This window comes from Stigmatopora argus, chromosome 8, assembly GCF_051989625.1.
Source record: "Stigmatopora argus isolate UIUO_Sarg chromosome 8, RoL_Sarg_1.0, whole genome shotgun sequence".
Taxonomy (NCBI): Eukaryota; Metazoa; Chordata; class Actinopteri; order Syngnathiformes; family Syngnathidae; genus Stigmatopora; species Stigmatopora argus.
This window is the reverse complement of record NC_135394.1, coordinates 4,249,053-4,269,874: the sequence shown is the minus strand read 5'-3', so window position 1 is coordinate 4,269,874 and position 20,822 is coordinate 4,249,053. Positions and strand designations below refer to the sequence as shown.

The following is a 20,822-nucleotide window of genomic DNA, read 5'->3' as shown; positions in this document are numbered from 1 at the left end:
CATTGAAATGCAGAAAATGAAATGTTTCCTTTTCCAACCCATACATTGAGGTTAATGGTAGCCTCTTATTTAATTTGCTTAGGGAATGGTGATGAATTCAAAACCACTATGGAAACATGTTGTTAGTTTGCCTCCCAGAAATCATTTCCTATCCCCAGACTAATAAAGAGATTTCTTCTTTTTTTCTTGCAAAAGTCTAGCATGTAGTTTCTTGTTGCTTGGCCTGTTTTGACATCTTGAACTCTCTCAATAGGTCAGGGGGAAATGAGATCACTGTGGCCATCTATATACACTGGGACCCCCCTGAGGATGGAGACCTGCCAGTTCATAACTACAAAGTCACCTGGATGTCGCGACATAGGACGCACAACCACACACATCCGACGCAAAGAAAAACGCATGAATTACATAAAAACATGCACGCCCGGCTGATGCAGCCACAAGATCACCAGCGGAGTAAGAAAGGAAACAAGAGTAGAGTGACTCAAGGGGTAAGGAAAGTTTCCAAAATAATTAGACAATGCAGTCATATTAGTGATTATCTGATTACTCTACATCTGTTGTTTTTTTTCTTGCGTGTGAGAATGACCAAACTGTGGCTTTTTAGGACAGTGTATGATTTTAAATTCTAGAGGCATACAATATCCAAAAGAATCTTTATTCTGTTTTAATTCTATTTTTTGGAAAACTCACGCATTTTTATGCAGTTTTAAGTATAGTACTGCACCAACATAAATGCACCAATGTAAAAGGTCCGTAAAAATCAGATATTCCAGTTTTATGCATTACACAGGTTTCAAATATAGTGTTGTGTAATTAGATTTATGGGTTTAAAGCAAGCAAGACTCAACCAGTCAAGAAACTATCGTTTTTACAAAATTACTTAAACTTAAACCTAACCCTAAATCTAACCCTAAACCCAACCCTAAATCTAACTCTAAATGTTAGGGTTAGGTTTAGGGTAATGTTTTGGGTTAGGTTTAGGGTTAGGGTTAGGTTTAGGGTTAGGGTTAGGTTTAGGGTTAGGGTTAGGGTTAGGGTTAGGGTTAGGGTTAGGGTTAGGGTTAGGGTTAGATTTAGGGTTAGGTTTAGGGTTAGGTTTAGGGTTAGGTTTAGGGTTAGGGTTAGAGTTAGGGTTAGAGTTAGGGGTAGAGTTAGGGGTAGGCACAGGGGTGGCCAAGTCCGGTCCTCAAGACCCCCTTTTCCATATCTCCCCCCTCTACCACACCTGAATCGAATGATCAACTCATCGGCAAGCTGTCCAGAAGCTTGATACCCCTCCAGATTGTTTGATTCAGGTGTGTTGGTGGAGGGAAATATGGAAAACAGACCGGACAGGGGCTCTCGAGGACCGGACTTGGCCACCCCTGCTATAGACACATTAAATGTTTTAATTTAAATGTCTTAAAAGTAAAACAATTACAATATAACATCTAATCCACATGTGTCAAAGTGGCGGCCCGGAGGCCAAATCTGGCCCGCTGCATCATTTTGTGTGGCCCGGGAAAGTAAATCATGAGTGCCGACTTTCTGTTTTAGGATCAAATTAAAATGAAGAGTATAGATGTATATTAAATTTCCTGATTTTGTCCCTTTTAAATCAATAATCTTAATTTTTTAATCATTTTTTTCTGTGTTTTTAGTTCAAAAATCACTTTGTAAAATCTAAAAATATATTTAAAAAAAGCTAAAATAAAGATTGTTTTAGATATATAAAAAACTGAATATTCAGGGATTTTAATCCAGTTCTTTTGATCCATTTATAAAAAAATCTAAATATTATATCTAAAATGGTCCGGCCCACATGAAACCGAGTTGACGTTAATGCGGCCCGTGAACCAACCCGAGTCTGACACCCCTGCTCTAATCCATTCTGAAATGCTTGTAGGCTCATGATTTGTCTGAGTTAGAAAATAATTATTCTGTTATCCGGTCTAACTGTTGACATCCTAATTCCAAGTTTGATCAAAAGTAGTTGAGCACTTCTCATTATACAAATAATTTGTTTTTTGTTTGTTTTTAATAAGAATTTTCATTGTACTTCGGCACATCACAAAACAAAACCAAGAAAAAGCATGTTTTGGGAATCTTTTATAGAGCCATACAGTGCTTTGGATATTAGTTAAGGTCTTGTGAAATATTCAGCATTCTCATGTGACATTGCATGCAATAGTTGTTCAAACTTGTTTTTTTTGTGTAATTTTGGAGGCATTTTCCCCTTAGAAAAATGTGAAAACAATTCAAACTTTTACATCTGTCACAAGGTTCTGTTGTATGTATTTTAATGATTGGTGCAGCATGTGAGCATTCACTTCAAGAAAAAAAAGAATCATCCAGAACATAAACATCAGAGTTTCAAGCTCCAAATGCAAGTTTGCTCATACGTAGTTAGCGATCCTCAGTCGTGATGGTAATCCCAGACCGAGCCCATTGCAGCCATTTATCTTTAGTCAGGTCCTCTGTTCTGCTTGGCTGGTAGGCCTGGAACTTAAATGAGACCTCTTAACAAGTGTTTTTTTTGCTGGCATCTGCATCTACTTACCAGGCACAAAAAGCGACAGGATCATTTCAACAGGTAGCAGCGGGAAAAACGGAGAAACACATGTTTAATTTACTGTTAATTTTTGTGCACGTCACTGAAAATGACACATCACATCTCAGCTATATTTTAGGCTAGCTGTGGGATATTCCACATTAAAACTGCCTTTATAAAGGGAAACTGAAGGAAGCTTCATCAAACATGAAATTCTCTGTGGAATTAGTGGTTATGAAATGTACATTGGTTTCTTTCATATGATATCTATACTCTGACATGAAGCACTAAAATAGAAATCCAGGCTTATTTTCTTTCTGTCACATTTATGCCGATCAATCTCTCTCTTTCTTTCGCTCTCTCTCTTGCACGCACGCACACACACACACACACACACACACACACACACACACACACACACACACACGCGCGCGCGCACACACACACACACACACACACACACACACACACACACACGTACACTCACCATACAACCCATATGTTTTGACTATCTTGGTTGCACTAGAAAAATCTCATTTTTCTTCTTCTAGTCACCAAGAAACCTAACTCAGGTCTGTGATTTTCTGTCTTACACGCAACAGGTACACACACAGCGAGCACATTTTCATGCACACACACAAACACGCAAAGAAGCGTGTTATCGTCTAAGCATCTCTTTGTTGTGGCTGGTTCAGGTCCACACTGGCAGACAGATTTGATTGACTTAAGAGTCAGTAATGAGCTGTCACTCATACAGCCGGCTAATGCAAAACAGGGCTTGACTGTCAGTCACACACACGTCTCTTTAATGTGTGGTGAAGAGGAGGGGAAGATTAATTTTGAACAATATATAAAGGCAGTCAAGATGAATATAACATTGAGTGTAGTGGTTTATGAAGCCACACATTTTTGGCATAATTTCCGTAGGATTTGAATTAGGAACCTGAAAAAATATTGGAACAGATGTAGAGTACAATTTTTTTATTTTTTTTACAGTCTTTCCATTTTCATGTTGTGTTATAGGTCCAGTGTGAGCTGTGGCTACAGGGTCTTCTTCCTGATACTTCCTACTTCCTGTCTGTACAGTCAGTAGCCTACTGGGGTCAGAAAAGACTGAAGAGCCCAAGAGCCCACATTGCTTTTACGACAGTCTCTGCAAAAAGTAAATCATATAAAATATCCTCTCTGACCTGTAAGATATATTATAGCATTGCAGTGTTGTACAATACAATGACATTCTCAAAGCTCTGTCAAAAATAATGCCTTTACAAACTTGAATGATACTCACTGAGGCCAATCTACAAACAAACGTGTCGCCCAGCCCTACCTTAAACATAAACTCATGTACAGTATCTATTTTATATCACAAAGCTCCAAAATAGACTTTTTTTCTTGGATAGTACTAGTTTTTCTAAACATGAATTTACTCTTACCATATTTTCTTGTATATACGGCGTATTTGTCGCAAAAAAAGATTACTGATACGGCTTATATGCGCATAAACTGGACTTGACATGCACGAAACTGCAAGGTGGCAAAGACAAAACGCCATAACGCAAGACAATGCAGCTGATATGGTCATTTACATCAAAATAGAGAAAATATAAACAGATAAAACGCTAAACAAAATTTATTTTGATGTCTATGAAGGAAATTCAAGAAAAAAACGTATCTTGCATAAAACGTGAAAAAACGTACTTTCTTGTGCCTGCCATTGCTCGTGAAAATTCTGAATCAATGAATCAATTCAACGATTTTAAAGCAATTTTAAGGGTACGGCTTATATGCAAGAAAATATGGTACAGTGGTAACTCGAATTACGATCTTAATCCGTTCCGGGACTGAGATCGTATGTCGAGCTTTTCGTAACTCGAGCGGACGTTTCCAATTGAAATGAACTAAAAACAAATTAATTCGTTCCAACCCTCTGAAAAAACACCAAAAACAGGATATTGGATTGGAATTTTTTTTAATTTCTCCTAATTCGCCAACTATTAACAAAGTAACACATAGCTAGTGGTTTAATAGTAATAAAATGTGTTTAATAGAAGTAAAATTAGACGCATTTCATGAAATCTTTTCTGTGCACTGTGATGGTGCCTTATTTGGTCATAGTCTGATACATGCCGATGAAGGCTACATTATTGTCGAGGTCATAAACAGCGACATACACGGAGGCAGGGGGGGTGTTCGGGGGGACTTTATCCACGGCAACAACGCATTCGTAAACGAACAAACAAATTTAAATTAACTTGGATTAATATATACAGACACACTCAAACATACATTTAATGTAACTTTACACAAAACTGAATTCTAATTTTTTTATTTATTTTTTACCTTTGTTCTGGCCGGGTTAGCTGTTTGCCACGCCTCCACCCTCACGTTCGCTATCGATTGGCAGTGTGCTGCTGTATTCCCTTCAAAATATTCTGAAAATGATGTACACAAATGTCCTCCCAATAGGATAACGCACGACCACTTGCCAACGAGAAGTAGTCTTGAATGAGCGATCGCGGGAGCTAACAGGCTAAGGAAGGAATAACAGCCTACCCATGTATTGATTGTGGGTAATGACGTTTTATTCTGAGAAAGGGTGCCATTGCGTTATCGGTGTTGTGTGCACGAGTATACTTCATTACCCAGAAAGCCATCTTTTTGCAACGCATGTGCGTTGTGCGTTTCGTGGTCGATGCGTAGGAGAAACCCGTCTGAATAAATAGTTCAGTGCTCGTAGATGTCTGTTATACACGAAAGAGATGCGGCAAAAAAAGAGAGTGCGCTACAATGATAAACAGCCTCACATGTCATGGCCACCTGGCTTGGTCGCATCTCGAAATTTTGATCGTATCTAGGGCGAATTATTCGATCGAAATTTTCATCGTACCTCGAGCATGTCGTAGGTAGAGCTGATCGTAGGTCGAGGTACTTATGAAACGAATTGCAAAAACTATATCCATCAGTACTTCTCACCTGCATACATTTACACTTAAAAATGTGGTTTAAGAGATGTAATCTCTATTAAAGTGGAACACTAGATGACTCCACACTCCACACTCACTGGATGAGTCATCAGGGAAATTATATAAAGAATAAAAAAAGAGTGCTGTTTTTTCTGGACCCCAAATCACACTTTTCTTTTTGTTTGGCTTGGCCTTCGATTTATACTCAAGTGTTTTTTTGGTTTTTTTTCACCCTGACAACCTCTTATGTTGTATTTTTGCTCTAGTTATCTGAAAAACTCTTATGTTCCGTTAACAGATGCGTATTTAGCCTCTTGTTCTCTGTTTTACTATCATTACTATCATATAAAGAGAATTCATGATCTTCCATTTGAATGTGTCAGCATATTTTGGTTACGTCCATGTTACTAATCTCACTGGAAAATGCAGAGTATGGAAACTAGCAAGTTAAATCGTCGTCCAAGCAACTAAAATATTTATCAGCGACCTGTCGGTTACCCTGGCACGGTATTTTATCCTAGCTGCAGTTCAATTATTCCCGAAATATCGCTCCAATTTCACTTGGAGCATGTCAGCATTTTTACTTTTTAAAGTGGTCATACAGTGAGTTGATGATGAGTTGGAAAGTTCAGATGAAGACCATAAGTGTCTTTGAATGAGCTACAGTATGACATTGTCTAGTTTTGCCTTGTCTTTACTACTTTGCTGGAGTTTTTTTCATAGTGACAGCACAATATATTAATATATTTTTAAATATTTGTCATTTATTTTACATTTTAAAAACACATCTTTTCTCCATCTTCTTTCAACTAGATATTGCCAAAGTTGAGGACCTCACCAACGAGCTTCCATCGGCGTCTTCTTCGTCATCTCCATCCCAGTCCTTGCCTCCCTCCATCTCATCCTCAATCCCATCCCCTCCTGACCTTCCCCCTTCCTCTTCTCTTCCTCAACCCGACTCCCCTCTTGGCCATGCCGTACCTGAGGACCTTCGCCTGGAAGTTGCTGCCCCCCATTACTATAGTGGTCAGCTACAGGTCAAGGTGTTCTGGAAGAGGTCTAACCATGGTGAGTTGATCAAGAAACAAAGCAATGAAGGACATTTTAATAGCATTACTACGCAATGGAGGACATTTTAATGGCATTTTCTTCTACATTGGTACCTTGACATACGAGTGCCCCGACATACGAGCAATTTGAGATAATATGGCAAATATTCATCTTGAGATACGAGACAAATTTTGATATACGAGCATACAGCGGACGCGAGAGGCTGCTTATAAGAACATCATGGGCACTGTCTCTCTGGTCATAACTCCCTCGTGTAATGTCTCTACGAGCACTGGGCGGAGCGTTGCATGTTTCTTTTTCCCGTTAGTCAGCGCGAATGGCGGAGCGATCGCTAATACGAGTATATAATACTTCTCATTGGCAAGTGGTTTTGAAGGGATTACAAAAGCAAACAACCCTCGATAGGTTGCATCTGAAAGTCAGGGTGGAGGCGGGGCAAATTGAGCCAAATCGGGAGAAGAAAAGTATAAAAAATTAAAACAAAATTAGAATTAAGTTTAGTGTAAAGTTAGATTAAAGTTATTTTTGAGTGTGTCTGTATCGTAATCCAAGTTTATTTAAATTTGGTTATGTTATGTTACAAGCGCGTTGCTGTGTTAGCTGCATGTCTTTTAATTTAATGATCCCATAAAACAGTGTGGACACCTGCGGCCTATAGTCTGATTTGGTTTATACATGATGTAATCCAATTTTATTTCAATTCAAAAAATTATGTGAGGCCATAGTCCGGTGTGCCTTATTGTACAAAAATTATGGGATGTTTACACCCAAAGAGCTCAATAGTCTATAAAAATCCATCAAACTACACTGGATTATTAACAGCAGGGTTGTAAGAGGTTGGAAAAGGAGTGATGGAAATTATGCTACTTAAAACCATAAAGGAAGTAGAATTAAATGATTGTTACTGTAATTTTAATGTTAGCAAAATGTAAATTCTTTAACATAAATGCAGCAACAGTCAGGGACCAGCAGCTGCTTTGTATTGATAGAGACCTGTCATTAGGAAATGTTTTAATCTTAAATATTTATCCAAAATTAGGATGAATTCATAATTTCTGTTTTCCAAAACTGAAAACCTGACTTTTTTCATTTTAATATTCATGTGGGTATGTTTAACTTGTAGGCTGTGAGGGACACAAAGGGGAAAAAAAGGTTCACATCCTATTCTGTGACAAAAATATTGTGTTTTGCTGCTTTCTTTGAGTAACTCCTTCATCCTGCTAAGTAAACATTGACTGAAAATAAGCTCTTGATTGAATAGAAGGTACAGCTGTATAGGAATTTTAGCTGTGAGTTGTTCCTCCCGGCTTCCGCTTCTGATCCAATCTACAGTTATCAGCGTTGGACAAAATGTAGCTTGAGAAATCAAACCAAAGGGATTGTCGCCACTCTCTTCTCTCCTGTAGATTTTGGCAGCTGGACGGGTATAAAATGAGTAACATATCACTTTTGGCCATCATTTTACAAAAAAGAATGTACAAAAACAGGATTTTAACATGTTGATTTTTCACCTACTCCCTCAATGTTTCTTTTATTTTGTTATATTGCAGCCAGAAATCGTCACCCCGGACCATACATTTTGCGGTGGCGCCCACATACCTGCAGCACTAATGTTACAGGCACCGAGGGCACAGCAAGTGTGCAGGTACAATACTTTTGACTGATTAATGATGTGTCAGATTGGGTGTTTTGGTGTTACATATGTGAATGTGCATTTTTAGAAGGTTGGGTTTCAACACTATAATTCATTTTTCCCAATGGAATGCATGATCTTCTGTGTTTTTGCAACCATGTCTCTCAGCCATCATCACTTTGTCCAACCTTCCTTTTGTCATCATCTCCATCTCAGATTTCTTTGCTTTGAAATGTGTCATCTGCACAGACACCAAACAATAGGAGGGGAGAAAAAGCAAATGGCACCCCTAGGAGGTGTGAATGCATTCAATAACAAGATCAAACATGATTATTCACAGCGCAAAGTAAAAATATGAACGATAGATGTTGTAGCAGTGGCGGGTAGTTAGGGCCTTCAAGGCCTTCTCTGCTGGCCTAAGAAATATCTGAATCATATATAATATTTTGTCCATCAATACGTACTTATTATTCCAAATGGTCTGTTAGCTTCCTTTCATTGCTTTTCCCCCTGGTTGCACTGCTTTTGGATGTGTGTTTTCCTATTGAAGCATTTAACCAATCACATTTCAGCCATTATTTGTTGCCAGGGTCAGAAATCTGCCTCAAGGCCTTCACAATCAGTTCTGCAGGCTTTGCTGCATTAAACAAGCATCGATAAGACTGTTGCTTCAACCAATCAGATTTAGAGTTGGCAACACCAGATTGCCTTGTCACAGGCGTAGGGATATGTCATTGCCTTGTCGCAGGCGTAGGGATACGTCATCGGTTTCACCAATTATGATTGGCTAGTGATTTTTGGTGAGTAAAATATGGCTATATTCCTAAATAATATTTCAGTTGTGGGCCAAGTTCTGATATCTGAAAAGCTCCAGTGTTTGTATTTAAGCTCCAGTATTTGTATTTAATGACTAAATGCTGCTAGAAAGTGGATTTTACCCCATTTTAGTGCAATTTTTGCCGTTTCGCCATTGACGTTCATCGCTGTCTTTTCCCGGGAAAATCACCCCTCTGCCCGGTTGTAATGTCTGAAAAGCTCCAGTATTTGTATTTAATCATTAAATGCTGCTAGGAAGTGGATTTTACCCGTTGAAGGCGCTACGAGAAAATGCATGGACCGCCACTGTGTTGTAGTGATCATTATATCTAGTAATGTGTCTTTAAGATGAGTAGCTTTCGCCCCAGCATTTTAGATGAAAGTAATTTTATGTTGCGATTTGAATTGGATTTTTTTGTGCGGTTAACAATATTTTATAATTGATACGTCATTGTTCACTTGTTGTTAACTGCCAAGTTCAAATTCTTGTGAATGGTCTTCATTGCAATATGAAATAAATTTCATAAAGGTTTACAGAGGGAAAAACAACAACAGTAATGATACTTAAAACACTTGCAAACTTTTCCCTCCAGGGTACTCATTACACCATTAGAGGCCTGCTGTTTGCATGTAAGTATTGGGTAACTGTGGCAATGAAGACTGGTTCTGAACTGAAAGCTGTTGCCTGGGTTACTACCCCAACTTGCTCCTCCATCAGGATTAAAGGAGACAAAACGTTGTCCTGCAGCTCTGAAGGTACCATCATATTTTGAATATTTATTGTCATATTCACCCTTTTGATAACCAACATCAGATAGCTATTTGTTTTAAAAGTGGCATCACACACATGAAAAAGCTTGAAAACAAATTCTACTCGATGATGTTTTGAACTCAAATGTTTCCCATCCTTGGATCAGAGCGCCCTCCAACAGGCAGAAAGGTGATATTGCGTCCAGAAAGACTGACTGCAGATTTCCAGACTGTCAATGGTACACTGCTGGCTGTTTTTCGCTGGAGGGTATCCCAACATGCACTGGACTTGGCGCAAGTTCGAGGGTTCCAATTTACATGGACACTGCTGTCAGGTGTCACCTTTGGCGAAAAAGGTCGTGAGGATACTCTCATCTCTCAGACACAGACGATTGCATCGGTGAGACAGAAAATGCTGTTTATACCGACTGATGTATTATTTATGTATCATCAATTCTTTATGTTTCTTACCTTTCAGTCTCAGCGGGCGGTGATAGTTCATGGCCTGCAGAATAACAGTGTTTACAAGGTACAACTGCAGGTTTTGACACCTGAAGGAAACAATGGCGCTGCAGTTTTCAAGACTTTTCACACTCCCGTACTGTGAGGTATAAATGTTTACTCTACATAATAATATATTGGAAAATCTTTTTTAAAATCCAAACCTAACCCTCCTGAGTTTCTCTTTCAGGCCTAAGTACAACAGGACTCTTCTACACCACTGTTTGTTACCAACATTTACTGTACTTGCAAACATAATTTCAAAAGGCAACTCGTTTTTTAAGTATTAAAATGAATTGTAGGAAAATATTCCCTTTTTTGATTGTTTGACAAAGCCCTAATCATTAAAGAACAACAGTAGATACAATCCAACTTACAGTATATGGTTCTTAGCACGTTAAACTGAAGACATAAACTCAATTTTCAATTTAAAAAGGCAATCTACGACACTAGAGCCTAATGTGTTGGACAGTGTTTTTGTCTATTATTACGTATCAATAAAGAATCCCAACAGAGAATGTTATAGCACTGACCTTATGTACAAATAGAAATGTATAGCTCTAGATTGTGTTTATTGCGGTTGGACTGTAACGCTATCTTTAATGTGGTTGTTTATGCTGGAGTGAATGCAAATATCCAGTCTTTAAGATATGTTTAACTTCAAACATCTGTACTCAAATGTTTATAAATATTTGTGTAATATACTATCAGTCTGTTCCAGCAGTAATATGCATCGTGACTTTTCCACAGTTTTTGCAGTACTTGTGGAAAAAAAAAAGAATTTATGTTTTAATTATCCTTCATGTTGGCTTGTTTTATTATGTATTTTTATATTCTATTTTACTGATGTTAATTTTTATTTTGTGCATAGTTCCTTGTACTCTTCATCTCATACAGCTGACGTATTTATTGTTTTATGTCTTTATTTTTTCTAATTAAATATTATTTTCTAGTGTGTTTGGCATTGATCTTTGCTTTGTTGCATTGTTAAAGGACACCACATGCTGGATTTAAAATTTTCCCAGTTTTATACATAACATTGGTCATAATGAGAATATCATCTGCCTGGTTTGTGATTATTATTGAAATCACTTTTGTAAGTAAAGGTGCTCTGCAAACAAATACAATTGAAATAAGAGGACCGTATAACACGGATGAATATGATTATTGCTAAAGCATAAAACCAAATTTAACATTTATTCTTCTGCAAACTCCAAATCCTTACACCTATTTGAAACAGGTGTCCTTTTATATATTTACCTAATCTAAACAGAAAATAAAGAAAATAAATACATCGTGTTTATATTTATTGTCTATTTAGACTTTTTAATATGAGAAGGAAAAAATGAAAATGTTTAGTATTTATTGATCTTGGAGAGGACGCTTTCACGCTTTCTTGGGCACACATCTTATTCGTGAAAGTCTCCGGAAAATGCCGAATTTTAACTAGCTGCGTGACGTCATCGACGAGCGCCGCAGGTTTGATGCTCGTATCTTCACATAATGTGATACAGAATTCCCATCATCCAAACGACAAGGTTGCGTATACTAATGTTCTTCTTTGTTTTATGTTCTCTCGTCACTTCGTGACGGTGTACACAGTAAGAATTTAAATTTGAAAGTCAAAACTTCCTCTTTGTCCTCAAACGTCTCGTTTCTATTTTGGCTGAAGCTAGCTAACGCCGTTAGCTACAGGACATTTACTAACTTTAAAAGTCGACAAAATAACTTACAATCGCATGCTAACAGAAATTTGCATCTTAATTTATAGATGTAGAATGACCACTTTTACACGGTCCGGTTATTTTCGCTATCGTCCGCATTAATTCACCACTTTAGTAGATTATGACCGTATAGATTTAAATAGCACTATCAAATGTTTATGTCGGTGTATTTTCGTGCATTTCATTGTATTAGGCTCTCATTCGCACACACCAAAATACAATGGTTTTTTTTATATAAACGATTCTGATTGTAAACCATATTTATTTATTTTTTAATCGGTAGTCATTTAATTTCCTTACACACCCACACAAGTTAAATGTTACCAGTCATTTAATTAAATTGCACTCCAAATGAAACATTTATATACTTAATTTGTCTTGACTCCGCATGTACTGATTCATGTGACTTCTTTTTGCTTAACAGGTGTCTATTTTGGACTATAATACTATAACTCCGATCCTTGCCACAGTAAATAGCTGATACGGAGCTCCATCCAACAACACTACTACCACCACCTGTGTCATTGGGTGGGAAAAGTCAGGGGACAACAACTTTTATTGATTTTTAGCCAGTTTAACCAGGTTAATAAACACAAATAAGAACATTCCCTCACCACATGGATGTAAAGGGAATTTGAGTTTAAAGTTGAGTCTTGGGGATGGGGTTAAATTATCTAAGGAGGACGTCATGGTTCACAGCAACTCTGCTTCCCCAATGAAAACATCTCTCCCATTGAATATAACAGAGGCAGCACCTCCTGAGCAAGCAGCACCTCCTCCAGTGTTGCATGTTACAAATACTACTGAGAAGCCCCCTTCTAATATCCCTATTAAACTCTTTAGCTCAGATGTTATCTCCATTTCAGATGTCTCTCAGCCCACTGTCGCGGGGTCTAGTCCTACATTGGACTGGTCCTCCACACAGTCAATAAGTCAAAATGAATTTATAATCAACGGCCGGACATCAGGCAGAAAGAGGACTCCCAAAACATGTGACTGTTGTTGCGCCAATAGAAAGGGCCACGATGTCAAAATTTCAGGCAGAGGAAGAGGTAGGGGAAGGGGCCGAGGCAGAGGAAAGGGTGCTGGAAGGAACATCCACAACATCCCACAAGAGAAAAGTGCGGACAAGATCACAAGAATTATTGACTTTGACCTAACAGAGGATGAGTTGGTGGAGACAGGGGATGAAAATGACATGCAGGACGGTATAAACACACCAAAAACTCAGACAGGGTCAACTGCTGCTTCTCCGGTCTTTGTCTCGCTACTGGATGGGGATGAAATGGACAATGACCAGATGCGTTTCCCAGAAATCACTGTGCCAGCTGTGCTCCCTTCTAAAGGTGAAATGTCCATTGGGATTAAGCAAGCTATTGAAAATGACATTACCAATTCTAAAAATTCCCAAGCCCAGTCAGAGTTGATGATTTCTAAGAAGCATTTGAACTGTACATTGGATACATCGCAGATTGAGAACGGAGAGTCACTATCTGAAGCAGAACCTGAAGGGAAGACACTTGTGGACAAAAGTAACCTGAGTGAACCAGGAAATGTCATGCTTTGCTCATCAGGAGAGTCAGCTTCTCCATCAATGCCAAGAAGTCCTCACACTCACGACTCGGAAGTGCATGCAGCACTGAATCCTGACAGAATGGAAACATTGCCTGAATGCCTGTCACCTACTCTGTCGAATGGAAATGCCGTCTCAGAGCCTCCAGACCACAGTCCCAGGTCAACACCCATGGAGACGGACACTGGTCATTCCCCTGTTGTTTCCTCTTCACACCATTGTCCTATTATAGTATGCAGCATGCAGCATTGCGCAGCACTAAAAGACCACAGTTTGTACTGTCACCCTGAAACTTGGAAGAAAGAGCAAAAGTCTATTAATAATCTATTTGAAGAACGAGATGTACAAGAGATAAATGGAGGTGCACAAAATGACGATAGCCTGGAGAGACTAATAAATTTGGTCCATGGTAAGATGTTTGTTTTACAACATATCCAGTAGTCCTCTTCTTCAGTTATACTGCATTTTATACTATTTGTTTTTATCATTTTTTGTGATGTATACGATCTGAGCGTCAGAAAGAGGCCTACGTCTAATTTTTAACATGGAAGTGGCCTATTGTTTTATTCTCTAAGTAACTTTCATATTATATAGTCCATAATGACAACTACAGTGATAAATTGTACCTACAGTGATGAATTGTACATAAAAAGAACAATATTGCTCTTATAGAAAAGTGTTGGTATATGATTTTTGGCTGTTGCACTATTTGAATTTGAAATATAAGCATTAAATTATGTCAGTAATGTATCTGTTTAGATCAAATCAATGTTTTGTTAATTTCAGAGTTTCTGGAGAGCTTCTACATAAAGTATGGCAGTTTCATTCCTCTCAGTGAGACAGATGTCCTGGAATACCTTAAAACGAACAGCAACCACAATGACTTCAGCAACCCGTTAGTACACATGGACAAAGCATGCTTATTTTTGTTTAGACTTTTTAATTCAATGTGCTTTTCTCACATACTTATATTAAACTTTTATTATACTTTTAGGGGATTAAACATCCAAAAGGAGGTGGCGCGATACAAGGCAGCACTAGCCTCTGCACCTGTTGCTGGCTTCATGGTTATCCATAACAAGCATTCGTTGAGCCTGGATGATCTTGGCACACTGGAGGAACAGAATTGGATAAATGACCAGGTACAGGAAGTGAAAATCTCCATTGAAATGGCTAACGTTGTAAAAGCAATGACAAAGGTTGTTAAGTAGAGTTTCATTCCGTTTTTTTTCCACATGTTGGTGTTGTTAATCAATAACATTGTAGTGACTTTAATGCAACCATAAACACTACATTTGATCTAACCTTGGCATCTTGCTCAGCACCCTTAGAAACACTATCATACATTAGTTTAACCGGTATTTTGCTGGAATTCCGGCGAATGAATTAGTATTATTACAAACTTTCAGAGTTGGCGCTCATGTTGTTGTTATTCGTATGTATTCAATCATTTTTTAAAAAAGAATCTATTCCTCCATTATTCGTCGATGGATCACAGCAAAATTTGATAGTTATATTCAAGGCATGTAAGATAGTCATTGATAGTCAGGGCTCTATTGTATTTCTTCCTCAGGGTCGATTAAGTAAATTATTTGTAGAATCAAATTTTTTATTTTTCTCTTAGGATTTACTCCTTTTTATTTCTCCTATAATTAATTGACAATTCACACTTTTTTAGGTATAGTCTGATCAAGAATACAGTGGTACCTTGAGATACGAGCTTAATTCGTTCCAGAACTGAGCTCGTATGTCGATATTCTCGTAACTTGAACGAACGTTTCCCATTGAAATGAACTAAAAACAAATTAATTTGTTCCAACCCTCTGAAAAAACACCAAAGGATATTGGATTGGAAAAAATGTTTTATTTCTAATAATATTAGTGCTTTCTTTGACTAGGTCCCCTACACCCAATTGGTTTAAATGTATAAAAATTGTGCAGGCTACCCTTGCAGTACCCCTTTCTACTGAAACTGACCCCCTCAGCCACAAAGCTTTGGTTAATTCAATGGAGCAGCCACCTGCCTTGCAAGGAGGGGATGTCTTAGGGAGGTGATCGTTGGGTGGGCTCTGTGAGGACCGTCTTAATGTCACAGTAATGTGGAACACGCAGGGGAGATTGTGCTAGTAGAGTTGAGAGTTCATTGCCTGCCTAGTGCATGCGTGCTGAAAATTTTAAATGCACCAAATTCAAATGTGTCACTGCACATGGTAAAGATTTGACATGCCTTATCGTACTTATTTCCATGCAGATCTGCGATTAGGTAGTGGTTCGGACTTTACAGTACTCTGTAGAAACTGTGGTATTATTATTTACACTACCTTTTCCATTGTGTGCAGATTATCAACACATATGGGGACCTGATTATGGAAGCAGCCCAGCATCATGTAAGTGATATTTGTAAAAATTGTCAAAGTTGTACCATAGCTTATCAGTCAATTATGTCAATTCAAATGTCATTATTATTTCTAATACAGCCAGAATAATGATACTTGTACGATAATCCACTATTCTTTTATCGATACTTGTTTCTTTCTGTTGAATGGTTTTACAATTTCTCCTCTAGGTTCATTTTTTTAACAGTTTCTTCCACAAGCAGTTGGATGCCAAAGGCTATGACGGCGTAAAGAGGTGGACCAAAAAAGTAAGTAGACGGCTGATTTGTACAAATTTAACCTTCTGCTCATACATCCTCCATGTACTTGATGAATTATTTCATTTTTTAATTTTGTGGAATTATTTCAGGTGGATCTATTCTCTAAGTGGCTACTGCTAATTCCCATCCACTTAGAAATCCATTGGTCGCTTGTTACTGTGACCATGGCAACTAAAACCATCAATTACTTTGACAGCCAAGGCATCGTTTTCCGACACACAGCCGATGTGAGTGAAATGTTTAATCATTTGACTTGAAACAATGCTAATTACACTAGATAGGTTGTCAAAATATTTATCTAGTGCAGCTGTTTTTATTCACAATTAGCTTGTTTCAAACGCTGAGGTTCGTTTATGTTTTAGAGATCATTGTGTTTTTTTTTTTCTTTGTTAGAACATTATGAAATACCTTCAGTCAGAAGCTCAAGAGAAAAAACAGATCGATTTCCTGAAAGGTTGGAAGATTGCGATCATCAAGGTAACCACTAACTATATGTGAAACTATGCTAGCACATACTGCCACGCCATCACTTCCAATTTAGGGTCATTGCTCAATTCAATTTTTTGTACTCTCGATAAACACTTCAAATTATTTTTCTTTCTGTCATGTTTATGCGGATTGGGCAGATTCATGAGTCGAATTGACGACTTTGCATCAACATTTTTAAGTGGCGCTAAAGTTGTATTTATTTTAAATAATTTTCCAAACCTTGGATACCATTTTACCAGGATTGCATGACAATTTCACAACAACATCGCAAAGAGACGAACTCCAATTGTTTTTCAATAACACCTTGTTTATTCTTAGGTATAATTTTTTATACAAAAATCATTATAAAAACATCCTAGTAAACCATTAAATGTACACTTATGCACTTGAATACTATATTTATCGGGCTCTGTGTGGCACAGCAACCTCAGAGAACAAGTACAATTTTTATATTCATTCCATCCTCACGAAATGGTTTCAATACTGGTTTCAAAACGCTTCAGAATTTCTCTCAAAATAAGTTTAAACCGTTTCTAAACTAATTGGGCTAACTTTAATCAGCTTTACACATCATTAAGGCAGTGGTGAGATGCCTTGCCCCCTCAGGGCTCCTGATGTGAATGATTGTGGAGAAACCACAAAGTGCTCTATACAAACTGGGCAGGTACTTTGACTTGGCAAAAATTTTAATCATCGATTTCAAATGCACTTGTTTGCAGAACGGTCTGACTAACAAAAGGTGATTGCAATTTGCAATCAAATCTTAAACCAAATAGAGGAGAAACTTCATCAAGATTAGAATGATAAAGAATAGAATACTGCATGAGGCCAATTCTAATGTTTGGAACTCCTTTGATGGAATCTATTCTGTGGGATTAAATGAAACTCATTATATTTTACTGTTTACTTTTTGCCTTTAACACTAATTATCTGTCTGTCAAATGTGCTTTTATCCACATGTATGGTGGAATCTTTGACAAAGTTAAGGTTCTAGATGACACATCTCAATTTTAGTTCCCAACTAAATAAAATGAACACAAATTTCAACGGCATGCAATTACAGTGAAATGAATGCATTTAATATAGATTTGTAGTAACTAAGCATTCATTGACTCCTCAGGGTATTCCTCAGCAGAAAAATGACAGTGACTGTGGCGTTTTTGTCCTTGAGGTAGGTATTTTTTTAATGACCTTTCCTTTATGCCTTATCTCGTGCATGTTTCATTATTATCATTGCAAGTAGGAATGTATCTTTACACTTCATTATAGCATCCTACCTCAGATTCTCTGATCATCTAACAGTCTGCTTGTCTTTCCAAATCTGCCAGTACTGCCGATGCCTCTCGGTGAAGAAGCCTCTGCTTTTCAGTCAGGATGACATGCCTCGCATTCGTAAACGGATTTATAAGGAGCTGTGTGACCGAAGCCTCAATTCAAGTAAATGAGTGAACAACGGCCTCCTCAGATCATGGACAGATCATGGACTGTTTGACTTTTTACATGTGGGAATTCTGCCCAGTTCATCAGGCAGATTTTAATATACTGGGCATCTCTTCCATAAGGTTAACAGACAACGTGGGCTGTCTGTTTTCCAACAAGTGAGCCATTTCTTCGGCTGGCTTGGGAAGAACTACTGACTTGGCTGCCTCCTGATGCTGTTTCACTTTGCCTTTCCTTTTTGCATTTAACATGGCCAGATGGTATGGACCGGCCAATCTTAAAAGATAAAACGGCATCTCTTCCTCGGACTTATGCAGAAACTATCTGCTGGGTCAAAATGGAGTGGCCATTTTAAACAATGTCTTCTTAAAGTGGGAATTTTATGCAGGACTTTTTTTTTCAGCAGCACCTCATACATTTGTGTTACCTGGCACGTAGATGAAGAGTATCTGTGATTCAGTGGACCAACTGTTTACCTAAAACTTGAAGATGGGAGTTGGCTTCATTTTTGGGGGCTGGGGGATCCTCATTAATATTTGCACGGATATTAAAGGTTATTCTTTGAGGAGTTTAGTATAACAAGCGAATGTATTGCCCTTGTATTTCTCCTAGCTGGCCTGAGGATAGTGACTTGGTATCATACAAATTATTGCTTCATGTGGGCTTTGGCGCTAAACTGAGATTCAGGTTTGTCTTTGCTTTGAGTACCAGATCTTTACCCTACGACATTTCTCATTTCTTCCTAAAATTCCTTTTTTCTTACTGCTAATATTTATCAAATTGTTTAGCTACATACGACTAGTTAAACCCTGATTTGAAAAAAAAACATTCACGTCCATCCATTTGAACTAATATATATATATTTTATTCTTATTTTTAGATTTGCAGATAAAGTTGCTGATGTGAAGGCCACAAATGTATGTGTTAGCCAAGCAGTCCAACTTTAAAGTGTTAGTGTAGATTCATTGATGCTGGTGAATAAAAACTTGTTCATGTGTGGCTGACAAACAAGCGGATCTTGCTTATGTTTTCCCCCAAGCATCGTTTTTATCTTGCTTCTGCTGTTGTATACCCCTGTGTGGATTAGCAAATTTTATAGTACTTTTACTACTGTAAATGCTCTCTTTGGCTCAATGCCACAGCTGGAATGCTGCTGGCAACGTGATGCTTCTCTCTTTGTACCGATCTTCTATGTATTTGATAAGGTGAGGCAACAACAAGCAGTGACTGGATTGATTGTTTTACTTTTACTTGAACTCATCTATAGATTTTTTTCTTTTCTTTTTTAATTAGATGGAAACACTAGATAAATGGTCAACCATGGTTGGTGACTTGAGTTTTCTTTTTATTTTATAAACAATTTTATCAGTCATCTGATTCTATAGGAGATCATTGCTAAGTTTTTCATTGTGAGGGTGCTCTTAAATTGGAACACAGAATTCAAAGTCCGGGTAAAGCCTGCCGCATCATTTTATGTGGCCCTCGAAGGAATAATCAAGTGCATTGACATGTTTCTTGCTACAATATCATCTACATTTTTACTCTAGAAAATGTACAAGTGGACCAGTGAGCGAGTGGTTAGTGCACCAGCCTCACAGTTCTGGGGTCGAGGGTTACATCCCAGGTTGGTTCTCACTGTGTGGAGTGTGCATGTTTTCCCTGGGCTTGTGTGGGTTATCTCTGGGTGATCCAGTTTCCTCCCATATCCCATTGAGTGTGTATGCATATATATGCATATATATGCATATATATATATATATATATATATATATATATATATATATATATATATATATATATATATATATATATGCATATATATATATATGCATATATATATATATGCATATATATATATGCATATATATATATGCATATATATATATATGCATATATATATATATATATATATGCATATATATATATACACACACACTTATATCACATTTTAATGCATTATTCGTTTTTAAATAAGATCACACTTGCCTGTTTTTTTTTCAGATGTTACCATGGCCTTTCTTTGAGTTTTGATTACATACTGTGTGCCCAGCTACTGTATGTAATCCCAATTGTGGTGTTTATAATTTCTGTGTGGCCATATGTTTAGCCTACATTACCGGCAATGACCACAAGAGGTCGCTCGATTCCTGGCTATATTATATTAGAATTATGAGAAGGTTTGGCGTTAAAACCAGAGATTCATGACCTTGATAATTGAGCAAAGAATGATAAATCATTATTTGCCAACACCACAAAACTTGAATTACACCAGTAGTACATATATCAGGTGTACGGTTTCTATATACATTATATGTCTAGGGATTATGATAATCTATTATTTTACAGTCATCTGTCCATCCCTTTGGGCTTTTCCCCCCTCAGGGGTCACCACAAGTGTACATCCTAATCAGGTCAATTGTTTAGCAATTAGTAGGAGGGCAAACTAGCCTGACTTTCACCTTGTACATTGCAAGTCATTCTGGTCTTTTGTGCTTTGGGATTGATTTCAAAATCAACACTCAAGGCGAGGTTAACAAGCAGAGTCTGAATCTTTAAGAACCAAATCGCAGATGCAAAATACAACTCGACAACGGCAGTCAGTTGTAGTCAATGGCTCCGATCCGGCACCCAACTTCAAGGGGTATCCAAACGTCTTCCTCTAAGAGCCACTTT

The 20,822-nt window shown here is 37.7% G+C and overlaps 2 protein-coding genes across 4 annotated transcripts in view; both read left to right on the top strand.

Annotated features, from left to right (window-relative positions):
• anos1b (anosmin 1b) overlaps positions 1-11,222 on the top strand; it is a 37,789-nt gene extending 26,567 nt beyond the window's left edge. For both annotated transcript variants that reach the window (XM_077607363.1, XM_077607364.1), the window contains exons 8-15: positions 254-491; positions 3,557-3,695; positions 6,310-6,564; positions 8,118-8,212; positions 9,610-9,772; positions 9,934-10,166; positions 10,245-10,374; positions 10,458-11,222. In XM_077607363.1, coding sequence (XP_077463489.1) covers positions 254-491; positions 3,557-3,695; positions 6,310-6,564; positions 8,118-8,212; positions 9,610-9,772; positions 9,934-10,166; positions 10,245-10,373 — 1,252 coding nt within the window. In that variant the 3' untranslated portion in view covers position 10,374; positions 10,458-11,222. The remainder of the gene's footprint in view (positions 1-253; positions 492-3,556; positions 3,696-6,309; positions 6,565-8,117; positions 8,213-9,609; positions 9,773-9,933; positions 10,167-10,244; positions 10,375-10,457) is intronic.
• Positions 11,223-11,673: 451 nt separating this feature from the next.
• Positions 11,674-19,472, top strand: LOC144079240 (uncharacterized). Of its 2 annotated transcripts, none has more exons than XM_077607892.1 (10): positions 11,674-11,805; positions 12,416-13,973; positions 14,351-14,459; positions 14,559-14,706; positions 15,904-15,951; positions 16,131-16,208; positions 16,310-16,447; positions 16,614-16,697; positions 17,830-17,880; positions 18,038-19,472. In XM_077607892.1, the coding sequence occupies exons 2-10, from the start codon at positions 12,680-12,682 to the stop codon at positions 18,152-18,154; spliced, it is 2,067 nt and encodes a 688-aa protein (XP_077464018.1). In that variant the 5' UTR covers positions 11,674-11,805; positions 12,416-12,679; the 3' UTR covers positions 18,155-19,472. The 2 variants fall into 2 exon arrangements, with proteins under 2 accessions (XP_077464018.1, XP_077464019.1); XM_077607893.1 differs by lacking the exon at positions 11,674-11,805 and adding an exon at positions 11,806-11,868.
• The last annotated feature ends 1,350 nt before the right edge of the window (positions 19,473-20,822 follow it).

What these genes read in the sequence shown, in the direction of transcription:
- LOC144079240 (XM_077607892.1), top strand. Translation starts at nt 12,680, where the DNA reads ATGGTTCACAGCAACTCTGCTTCCCCAATGAAAACATCTCTCCCATTG. An exon ending in TAAAGAGGTGGACCAAAAAA is followed by an intron (nt 16,209 to 16,309) that starts GTAAGTAGACGG and finishes GAATTATTTCAG; the next exon opens with GTGGATCTATTCTCTAAGTG. An exon ending in GTGGCGTTTTTGTCCTTGAG is followed by an intron (nt 17,881 to 18,037) that starts GTAGGTATTTTT and finishes CAAATCTGCCAG; the next exon opens with TACTGCCGATGCCTCTCGGT.